Source organism: Oncorhynchus nerka, linkage group LG13 (genome assembly GCF_034236695.1).
Source record: "Oncorhynchus nerka isolate Pitt River linkage group LG13, Oner_Uvic_2.0, whole genome shotgun sequence".
Classification (NCBI taxonomy): Eukaryota; Metazoa; Chordata; class Actinopteri; order Salmoniformes; family Salmonidae; genus Oncorhynchus; species Oncorhynchus nerka.
Window position 1 is genome coordinate 34,382,041 of NC_088408.1, and position 12,158 is coordinate 34,394,198.

The window sequence follows — 12,158 nt, forward strand, 5'->3', positions numbered from 1 at the left end:
GTTATTAAACATGAATCAGTATAATCACGCCGCATTTTGGTCCGACTCTCCTTCACACCTAGAATACCGTGACAGTGGTAAGTCAGACATACCATTAAAATGAGTGCCTTGTCACAGTTTGATGTTCCAAGTGGGGCTTTTCATTGGAGTTGTATAAAAAAAAATACCCCTACAATGAATACAGTGATAAATACAGGAGCATGTATCACTGTAAAAATATCAGTAGTGAGAGATTCGAAGTATTTGTACATTCATTCCCTTTTTGTATTTCCAGACACCATCATAAGCAAAGCACACCATAAGTCTTTCACTGAAAGGTAAATCAGTTGTTTTTATTGAACATTTGCTTGTGGTTGAAGAAGCACAGAGCCACCCTGAGTAGCCTCATCGTAAGCCAAAAACAATTATGTACGGGGAAGTTTCATTATTAGTGTTGACCCTGCTGTGCTCTACCACTCATATTGTTGGCACAAAGACTTGGGACTACAGAACAATTCATTATTAAATAGTTTTAACTCCATGGTAGATTAAAGTTTGTTATCTGCTTTATTAGTGACTCAGTACTGTATTCCACTCTGTTACAGTTTAGCATAACACGAGGTATTTGAATTCAACATAGCAGCCATGACATAAACATAACATTAAAAATGTTGACGTTTAAATCTGAATTGTACAGGAATTCTGCATAAAAAGTGCAACCAGAGAACATGAATACACATAATTCAGGGTCAAGATGGTGTGAGAATAGTACATTTTATAGAGATCCACAAAACCTCTCATTTTGTCACACTAGAAAAGTCTCCCATTGGGGTTGGCAATGACAGTGGCAGAATGGTGATCTCCAGATCTCTCTCACTGGGTGTCATTCCCTCACATACTGTACATAACAAATCCACGTCTTGTCTACAAGCTGGTCTGATTGAGGATGTGATTGTCCTTTGAGAAGTCTGTGTCGTATACTCCCTCCTCCACTGGAAGAGTAGGATTCTTGCGTTCTTGGTACTCCACCCACAAATAGGTTACCATGGAGAGGATCAGAACTCCCAGGAGGATGTAGAGCTTGATGTCCAAACAGATGAAGGTACTGTAGGCGAAGGCTATAACGAATCCCAGTGATTCCCACATACGGTAGTTAGCGAATGCTGCCTCTTTTTGTCTGGGGAAGAGAACCCCGTACAGTGCTGCAAACAAGAACAAAACCCTTGTTACCCCAGTCCTGGACAAAATGTACCTAACGTGTAATACATAAATGATAGCTCAACTCACAGTTGGTTTGTGTCTGCCACACAGCGTCTGCCAGGCCCCAGAGGGCAGGAAACACAAAGAACACTGGCAGCTGGTCTGGGTGAGGCCTCCAGAACAACAGAGCCAGGATACAGGAAAGGTTGGTCACCGCAGCTGTAAGAGAGGTGAGTAGTGAGTGAATCTGACTTTTGTTCTGCAGATGTAGGATCGAAATTATAATCCACATGTCCTGTTGCTGCAGGATTATGTTCCTGCTGTAGCAAACTGGCAGACAAATTAAGATCCACATCTGTATACCAATGAAAATGTTAATGTCTCTATTGGAAAGCTCTTCTTACCCAAGCAAAACAGTGGGGCTCTTCCAGTGTATTCTGCCAACCTCCCAAACATAAAGGAACATAACGAATTTGCGGCTCCAAAACATATCATCGCATAGCCAACAAAATGGATTCCTAATGCACAGGTCACATAGTTCTGCAATGGAAACACACCAAAGGAAGGTCACACGCATTACTCTTAGCCACTCTTACGTTGATTAAGAATTCTTCCATGTTGGATTCCTAGCGGCAGAGTATGAACCATATGTCTTGTCGTCACCTCACCTTTGTGTATTCACCAGAGAGGAAACTCTGTTCAAAGCCACTGTACATGGTCAAAGGGATGAGAATGACGAGTCTCTTGTCCTTCAGGAGTGTAAACGTGGCCAGGAAGGTGCTCCAGAATGGTTCCCTCTTTTCCCTGAACTCCCGGGCCTGATCTCTGTCTATGTTATCCAGAAATACTGCCACTATGATCATGGCCAGCACACCCACCCCTGAAACAGAACAGTTACACACACTGAACATAGTCGCAGCAGAACATTTCACTAGCATCAACCTACAACACTGAGAAACAATAATACGTTCTTACCAATATAGCAACCGACTAGCGTCCAAACCAATTGTTGTGCTGGTTTTTTGGTCGTGGAGTTTGAATTGATATCAGCACACACACCTGCACCACAATATTGTAGATCTTCCATGGTGATGTTAGCTAGGAGGACATAAAGATATTATGACAGATGGTACCATAGAGGATGGTCGGGCAAGAACAAGTGTCATAAATGTAGACTACACATGATTGACTTTAGCCTACAGTTAGCCTTTAACTTATAAATGTTACTGCTTTCACAAACAAGTTGCATTTGTTCTGGGTGCGCATGTGTACGTAAGTGTGTGTATGTGTGCACTTCCTTCTTACAAATGGAAGTATCTGAACCGAATATCAACGACGACATGAGGTTTCCCCATACAGCCGAAGACTGGAATATCAGGAAGAATATGCCAAAGTACTTATTGATAACATCCGCTGCCGCCTTGTTTTCGTTAGGGGCCTGCAGGTTGCCGCTGATGGTGAGAAGGGTACACTTGGCAGACCAGAGTGGAGACCCTCCCATACCCAGGATCACAGAGGTGGGGATCAGAGTATACCTGGACGAGGACCGATTGATATGGTTAGCATCAGACTGTTTGTAAGCTTAAGTCTCTACTGACAGGCCAGGCCAGGAAGCATAGCAGACCAGGGTAGGATTCATACAATGTGTGTAAACAACTTTGCCAATGGACACCACTCTCATATGATTTGTTTTATTAACTCGCATTTAAATAATAATCCCAACTCTACTTGGTAATAACAAGTTAATACACAGTCACATTCACCCTCATTCACACACACATTACTGACGCCACACACTTATACCCACATGCACACACCCCTCACTCCTACGCTGCTTCTAAAATCGTTATATTACGACCATTATGCTGCTGTTCATTGATTATTCATTGTCATTACTCATTACCATTAGTATCTATCTATTTATTTTGCTACTGGTCACTATTACACCCGTTTACATGTATATATTACCATTAGTATACTACCATAAGTATATAAATACTGAACAAAAATATAAACGCAAATTTTAAGTCCTATGTTTAATGAGTTGAAATAAAAGATTCCATGTGAAATTCATAGATTAGGGTCTAATTTATTTATTTCAATTGACTGATTTGCTTATATGAACTGTAACTCAGTAAAAAATCTTTGGAAATGTTGCTTTTAAGTTTTTGCTCAGTACTAAGAGAACATTTAAAAACGGCTTCTATCTTAAGGCCATCAGACTGTTAAATAGCTATCACTAACCGGCCTCCACCCATTACCCTGCCCATAACATAGTCAATGTCACTAGCCAGCTACCACCCATTACCCTGCCCGTAACATAGTCAATGTCACTAGCCAGCTACCACCCATTACCCTGCCCGTAACATAGTCAATGTCACTAGCCAGCTACCACCCATTACCCTGCCCGTAACATAGTCAATGTCGCTAGCCAGCTACCACCCATTACCCTGCCCATAACATAGTCAATGTCACTAGCCAGCTACCACCCATTACCCTGCCCATAACATAGTCAATGTCGCTAGCCAGCTACCACCCATTACCCTGCCCATAACATAGTCAATGTCGCTAGCCAGCTACCACCCATTACCCTGCCCATAACATAGTCAATGTCGCTAGCCAGCTACCACCCAGTTACTCATCCCTGCATTTTAGAGGCTGCTGCCCTATGTACATACAGTTGAAGTCGGAAGTTTACATATACTTAGGTTGGAGTCATTAAAAATGGTTTTTAAACCACTCCACAAATTTCTTGTTAGCAAACTATAGTTCTGGCAAGTCGGTTAAGACATGACACAAGTAATTTTGTTGTACAGACAGATTATTTCACATATAATTCACTGTATCACAATTCCAGTGGGTCAGCAGTTTACATACACTAAGTTGACTGTGACTTTAAATAGCTTGGAAAATTCCAGAAAATAATGGCATGGCTTTAGAAGCTTCTGATTGACATCATTTGAGTCAATTGGAGGTGTACCTGTGGATGTATTTCAAGGCCTACCTTCAAACTCAGTGCCTCTTTGCTTGACATCATGGGGAAATCAAAAGAAATCAGCCAAGAAAATTGTAGACCTCCACAAGTATGGTTCATCCTTGGGAGCAATTTCCAAATGCCTGAAGGTACCACGTTCATCTGTACAAATAATAGTACACAAGAATGAACACCATGGGACTACGCAGCCGGCATACCTCTCAGGAGGGAGATGTGTTCTGTCTCCTAGAGATGAACGTACTTTGGTGTAAAAAGTGCAAATCAATCCCAGAACAACAGCAAAGGACCTTGTGAAGATGCTGGAGGAAACCGGTACAAAGTATCTATATCCACAGTAAAACGAGGCCTAAATCGACATAACCTGAAAGGCCGCTCAGCAAGGAAGAAGCCACTGCCCCAAAACCGGCATAAAAAAGCCAGACTACGTTTTGCAACTGCACATGGGGACAAAGATCGTACTTTTTGGAGAAATGTCCTCTGGTCTGATGAAAATAGTTATGTTTGGCCATAATGACCATCGTTATGTTTGGAGGAAAAGGGGGGAGGCTTGCAAGCCGAAGAACACCATCCCAACCATGAAGCACGGGGGTGGCAGCATCATGTTGTGGGGGTGCTTTGCTGCAGGAGGGACTGGTGCACTTCACAAAATAGATGGCATCATGAGGATGGAAAATTATGTGGATATATATATTGAACTAACATCTCAAGACATCAGTCAGGAAGTTAAAGCTTGGTCGCAAATGGGTCTTCCAAATGGACAATGACCCCAAGCATACTTCCAAAGTTATGGCTTAAGGACAACAAAGTCAAGGTATTGGAGTGGCCATCCCAAAGCCCTGACCTCAATCCCATAGAACATTTGTGGGCAGAACGGAAAATCGTGTGCGAGCAAGGAGGCCTACAAACCTGACTCAGTTACACCAGCTCTGTCAGGAGGAATGGGCCAAAATTCACCCAATTTATTTTGGGAAGCTTGTGGATGGCTGGAAAAAAAAGAAGCTGAAATAAATAATTCTCTCTACTATTATTCTGACATTTCACATTCTTAAAATATAGTGGTGATCCCAACTGACCTAAAACAGGGAATTTTTATGAGGATTAAATGTCAGGAATTGTGAAACTGAGTTTTTAAATGTATTTGGCTAAGGTGCATGTAAACGTCCGACTTCAACTGTAGACATGGAACACTGGTCACTTTAATAATGTTTACATACTGTTCCACTTCATATGTATATACTGTATTCTAGTCAAGGCCATCCTATTTAACTATTGCTGTACATATACTATTATATCCACCTATTCTTCAGTTATACTACATATTCTATCCACATACTGTCAATGTCTATACAAACATATATAGTATATCACAAAGGTGAGTACACCCCTCACATTTTTGTAAATATTTTGGGGCCCAATTTGGACATTTTCACTTAGGGGTGTACTTACTTTTGTTGCCTGCGGTTTAGACATTAATGGCTGTGTGTTGAGTTATTTTGAGGGGACAGCAAATTTACACTGTTATACAAGCTGTACACTCACTACTTTACATTGTAGCAATGTGTCATTTCTTCAGTGTTGTCACATGAAAAGATATACTCAAATATGGGTGTACTCACTTTTGTGATATATTGATACTCCGAACTAGTACTAATATTTCCATATTTCTTCATTCCATTCTTTTACTTTTAGATTTGTGTGTGTTGTCTATTGTTAGATATTACTGCACTGTTGGAGCTAGGAACACCATAATTTCACTACACCCACAATAACATCTGCTAAGCATGTGTATGCGACCAATAACACTTGATTTGATATTCCTGCTACCAGTCACTTTTCAGCTCTGTTTACATGTACACTGAGTGTATAAAACATAAGGAACACTTTCCTAATATTGAGTTACACCCCCTTTTGCCCTCAGAAAAGCCTCAAATCGTCAAGGCATGGACTCTACAAGGTATTGAAAGTGTTCCACAGGGATGCCTGCCCATGATGACTCCAATGCTTCCCATAGTTGTGTCAAGTTTTCTGGATGTCCTTTGGGTGGTGGACCATTCTTGATATACACAGGAAACTGTTGAGCATGAAAAACCCAGCAGCGTTGCAGTTCTTGACACACTCAAACCGGTGCAACTGGCACCTACTACCATACCCCGTTCAAAGGTACTTAAATCTTTTGTCTTGCCCATTCACCCTCTGAATGGCACACATACACAATCTTTGTCTCAATTGTCTCACGGCTGGTTAAATAAGGATTTTTAAGTCTCCTCTCCTTCATCTACACCAGGTATTCCCAAACTGGGGTACAGGGTAACATCCAATCACATTAACCGTTACTCTCTTGCGGGAATTCCACTAATGGTCCATAGGTAGCCAAATGTAGCTGCTGCTCATGTTGGTATCTGTACTGATGGCGCAAAAGCCATGACAGGGAGACATAGTGGAATGGTAATGCCCGTGCAAGCAGTTGCTCCCGACGCCACTTGGGTACACTGCCACTTGGGTACACTGCCACTTGGGTACACTGCCAGATTTCTGGATAGGGCTGCGCTCAAAGTATCCTGCCTTGGCAAATCACGCTGTTAAGACACTGTTACTCTTTGCAACCACGTACCTATGTGAGCGTGGATTCTCGGCACTCACTAGCATGAAAACTACATACAGGCGTGTGTGTGGAGAATTTTTTAAAGACTCTCCAATACAACCCAACATTGCAGAGTTATGTGCAAGCACACCCTTCTCATTAACCTGTGGTGAGTTATTCACAATTTTCGATGAACAAGTAAGGTTTTATATGTAAGATGGTTAAATAAAGAGCAAAATTATTGATTATTATTATATTATTATTTGTGCCTTGGTCCTATAAGAGCTCTTTGTCACTTCCCACGAGCCGAGTTGTGACGACAACCTCACACTCATTCTTATGTTTAATAAATGTATCGTATAGTGTGTGTGTGGTAGGCTTACAATGATGGCAAAAAACAACATTTGAGAGTGCGCTGACCCTGACCCTGAATGTTTAAAGGGGTATGGGACTATAGTAAGATTGGGAACCACTATTCGACACTGATTGAAGTGGATTTAACAAGTGACATCAATAAGGAATCATAGCTTTCACCTGGTAAGTCCTAATGTTTTGTACACTCAGTGTATATCTTACTACCAGTCACTTTTTCTGTATAAACGTACCCCTGCATATTGATTAAGGTACTGGCACAGTACTTGCATTCTTGTTCTTCTTCAAATTATATTGTACTTCTTGTGTGTTTTTAATTTTATTTTCTATTATCTCTTATTATTATTATTATAAGCGTATTGTTGGGAAAGAGCTCTCAAGTAAGAATTTCACTATACTGCTTTACACCTGCTGTACCCTGTGCATGAGGCTAATAAACTTTTAAATGTGAAACCAACTTTACTCATTGGGGTAATAGGGAGGTACATGCTTCAATCATGAAGAAGAAAGCTGTAACAGTAAAGGTCTGAAGAGGATTTAGACAGTTTTGCGTTACCATCCTGGATAGAGGTTTCCAATTGAATAGGTCACATAGCAGCCCATGCCGGCAACAATAGTCCATTTGCAGCCCAGGTTTTTGATGAGAATGGGTGGCAGGAACATGGAGGACAGGATGATGGAGGCATAGATAACACTGAGAGATGTCACCCCCATCCCGTCCTCTGCATTCAGACTGCTCTGTAACACAGGAAAGAGATGGTGCCATCAATTTTTCAGAGCCAGAAGTTCAAGTGTTGAATTTCATTGAAGCAATTCGATAGGACCAATCATCCAAGATCTATGGTATGTTGCGTTTCCTACCTGTAAACTCTGAAGTCCTCCGTATGCTGTGAACAGAGATAAAAATCCAATGGATACAACCAGAACATTTTTCATATTTCGGTCTATCATGTCTGAAACTTGGAAAACCTTAGGGTTTAGGCTCTAAATGTACTCCAGATTACCGCTTCACCAGATGGTTGTCAGGGATTGGCAAGGTGTCATGCTAACCACTGTGGCTGATATAGTTAAGCCGGCTGAGTAAAGGACAAAGTTCATCCCAGTCTATAAAATGTTTGATATGTGGAGTGCTTTGATGACGAGCTATTATCAATAGGCATTCTTATCAATCATTAAAGGACATTATGGGATGTTTCCTTAGTTCCTCTCTATTTTCACTATTTCCTACACCACTTTATCAGTATCAGTAGTTTAGACCTGTTGGATCAGATATGGCAGACATTAGTAAAGCTAATGACCGCTGACTCTTTGTCCTTGCATATTAGCAACTGTGTTTTATTGGTAACAGGTTTGGGGTCAGTTGAAAATTGAACTTCAATGTTTCAATTTAAATCCCAATGTTTGTGATTGAGTTTAGTTCAGCTGTGTGTGAGGAATGCATTCCACTCAGAAGTGATACCAGGGTGCAAAGGTTTACTGCCTGTTATGAGAAAGGCTTTTTATGGTAAATGACACAGACATTGAATCCTCTTCCTTATAGTTTTTATAACACTATAGCACGGAATCAAAAGTGTTCTACCTGGAACCAAAAAGGGTTCTTCAAAGGGTTCTCCTATGGGGACAGTTATCCTATGGATAACCCTTTTAGGTTCTAGATAGCACGTGTAGATTCAGCTGCGGGCCGATTATTTCTTGAGCTGATGGTCGGGTGGCCAGGACATAATTACAAATAATTTGTAGACAGGAAATTGACAGCAAAAAGCCCAAACAGATATAATATTTGAATAAAGCATAATTTCAAACCTTGATTACATTTGTATACAATCACGTCTCTATTATGCCTGGGAAAAATTGGGTACAGATTTCCACATTTAAAACTCACTTGGAGCTGATTTCCTGGTGTTTTTACACTTTTCTTTAGGTCTAGTCTTTTATGAGGAGGTGCAACTCAATATTAGGAAGGTGTTGCTAATGTTTGTAATACACAGGTGATTACATCTCATTCTCGGACAATTTACTTTTTCTGTTTCATCTCCCCAAAGAAAATATGTTTTCCCTATCAAATTAGATTGAAGGGTGTTACCTTTTCCCAATGTTTGGAGAAAAGACAAAATTATCAAATGTATGGCCACATTATTTATCAGGATTTCAATCTGATCAGACATTGTGATAAGTACTGTCTTTTGAACACGTATACTTACTATTGTGTCATTCACATGATCGGACTTCTGCACAATAATATTCAGCCTGAGGCTTGGGCATATCTTCATGGATCCATCTTCTGTGAAATCAGCTTATCTTATTGATGATATAATCAGATAAGGTTTATGGTTTTATACTGAGGAAAAACATTAGTTGGCCACTCCACCCTACAATAAAGAGATCATTGACCTTTTCTCAGCAACAAAAGAGTGATCTCATTAAGATCCTACATCTGTACCCCTCCCATAACCCAGAGATAGCGAAATAATTCACTGGAAAGTCCTTTGAGACTCATGCCCACTGAGAGAGTTAATTTTAGCCCAGTCTCCTTCCAGGTTGGGGCAGTCCGACACCATAACAGGCTGTGTTGAATCTAGGTGCTTTTTGAAATACTGTAGCGAAACTCGCTATACAAACCACGTTACAATTCCCACCAAATGGGTTAACCCTATTGGCGCGATGCGTAGGGTGTTTGCCTTTCACACTAACTACCTGGGTTCGCTTCACTGCCCTGCCGTTCGCTACAATATAAAATGACCACTACATTAATTAAGGTACTATTACTGTAAGTATTCAAGCTGGTAAAGATGACCAACAGAGGGCACTAGACATCACATTAGGCATCCCTTGAAGTCAGTTTTATATCTGTCAGATGAAGATGAATGAGAAAGATATTGAAAGTTAAAATCTAGTCTAGTTATTGCTGTATCACAATATGATCAAAAAGATGAATGCCCATTTGCATGCCAGAATTCATAGAATGCGATTATCTTTTCAAATGGATGTTTCTTACAATACCTACAATCAAAATAATAATATAATGTTATTTGTCACATGCTCTTAATACAACTGATGTAGACTTGACCGTAGAATGCTTTCTTGCGAGACCTTCCCAATGATGCAACATTCACAAGAATGGAGCTACAGTGCCTTCGGAAAGTATTCAGAACCTTTGACTTTTTCCAAATTTTTTAAATATATATTTTTTCCTTTGCAATCTACACACAATACCCCATAATGACAAAGTGAAAACAGGTTTTTAGAAATGTTGGCAAATTTATACAAAATTAAAAACAAATACCTTATTTACGCATGTATTCAGACCCTTTGCTATGAGACTTGAAATTGAGCTCCGGTGCATCCTGTTTCCATTGGTCATCCTTGAGATGTTTCTACAAATTGATTGGAGTCCACCTGTGGTAAATTCAATTGATTGGACATGATTTTGAAAGGCACACACCTGTCTATATAAGGTCCAAGAGTTGACCGTGCGTGTCAGAGCAAAAACCAAGCCATGAGGTTGAAGGTATTGTCTGTAGAGCTCCGAGACAGGATTATGTCGAGGCACAGATCTGGGGAAGGGTATCAAAACATTTCTGCAACATTGAAGGTCCCCCTTGGTCAGGGAGGTAACCAAGAACCCGATGGTCACTCTGACAGAGCTCTAGATTTCCTCTGTGGAGATGGGAGAACCTCCCAGAAGGACAACCATCTCTGCAGCACTCCACCAATCAGACTGTTATGGTAGAGTAGCCAGACGGAACCCACTCCTCAGTAAAAGGCACATGACAGCCCACTTGGAGTTTGCCAAAAGGCACCTAAAGACTCTCAGACTATGAGAAACAAGATTATCTGGTCTGATGAAACCCTGATTGAACTCTTTGGGCTGAATGGCAAGCATCACGTCTGGAGGAAACCTGGTCCCATCCCTACGGTGAAGCATGGTGGTGGCAGCATCATGCTGTCGTGGTGTTTTTCAGCGGGAGGGACTGGGAGACTAGTCGGGATAGAGGCAAAGATGAATGGAAGTACAGAGAGATCCTTGATGAAACCTGCTCCAGAGCGCTCAGGACCTCAGACTGGGGCAAAGGTTCACCTTCCAATAGGACAATGACCTTATGCACACAGCCAAGACAACACATTAGTGGCTTCGGGACAAGTCTCTGAATGTCCATAAGTGGCCCAGCTAGAGCCCGGACTTGAAACCGATCAAACATCTCTGGAGAGATCTGAAAATAGCTGTCCAGCAACAATCCCCATCCAACCTGACAGAGCTTGAGAAGATCTGCAGAGTATTGGGGGAAACTCTCCAAATACAGGTGTGCCAAGCTTGCAGCGTCATACCCAAGAAGACTCCAGGCTGTAATCGCTGCCAAAGGTGCTTCAACAAAGTACTGAGTAAAGGGTCTGAATATTGTATAAATTCGATTTTTTTTTTTTTTTTTTTACATTTGCAAACATTTCTAAAACCCTGTTTTTACTTCGTCATTATGGGGTATTGTGTGTAGATTGATGAGGGAAAAACATTTTTTAATATATTTTAGAATGAGGCTATAACGTAACAGAGTGTGGAAAAACTCAAGGGGTCTGAACTTTCCGAAGCCACTGTGTACAGGGAATATCAGTGTCAGATAAATGTGAAGTGTGCTGTATGCCAGTCTAGAATAATGTCTGATGACAATCACAATGGCCAAGATATGATAGTTTATTGACTCCTCTCAGGATACTTTCCAGAGTCATCCATTGTCAGTGGTTGTTGGCATCTGATTGGCTATAGAGTTCATTGCTGCATCTTGTCAAAAGCTATTCTGTCAGCAGCCACATGAACTATCCGCCTGACATTGGAATGCCAGGAGGATTTAGTTAATGTGCCTCTCTCTCATACACAGTGTAGTATATCTCCCAGACCAGAAGTGCTGTTAAATTCTGCATTCTCAGAATCCCCAAAAGGCTTTGGTGGAATCATAAATATCTCGCTCTCGCTTTCACTCTCATATTCCTATCCAGCAGGTACAGAACTGAAATCACATTAAGAAGTCTATTCAGACT

At 41.0% G+C, this 12,158-nt stretch overlaps 1 protein-coding gene across 1 annotated transcript; it reads right to left on the bottom strand.

The window, feature by feature from the left end:
• Positions 1–311: 311 nt before the first annotated feature.
• unc93a (unc-93 homolog A) lies at positions 312–8,182 on the bottom strand. Its single transcript, XM_029676784.2, has 8 exons — positions 7,989–8,182; positions 7,684–7,865; positions 2,485–2,714; positions 2,155–2,277; positions 1,848–2,059; positions 1,584–1,719; positions 1,267–1,398; positions 312–1,181 (listed from the first exon to the last, which is right to left on the bottom strand). Exons 1-8 carry the CDS (start codon positions 8,076–8,078, stop codon positions 904–906), a joined length of 1,383 nt encoding a protein of 460 aa, XP_029532644.1. The 5' UTR covers positions 8,079–8,182; the 3' UTR covers positions 312–903.
• Between the last annotated feature and the right edge of the window lie 3,976 nt (positions 8,183–12,158).

What these genes read in the sequence shown, in the direction of transcription:
- unc93a (XM_029676784.2), bottom strand. Translation starts at nt 8,078, where the DNA reads ATGATAGACCGAAATATGAAAAATGTTCTGGTTGTATCCATTGGATTT. An exon ending in CGGTTCAGATACTTCCATTT is followed by an intron (nt 2,278 to 2,484) that starts GTAAGAAGGAAG and finishes ATGTCCTCCTAG; the next exon opens with CTAACATCACCATGGAAGAT. An exon ending in TCTCTGGTGAATACACAAAG is followed by an intron (nt 1,720 to 1,847) that starts GTGAGGTGACGA and finishes TTTCCATTGCAG; the next exon opens with AACTATGTGACCTGTGCATT.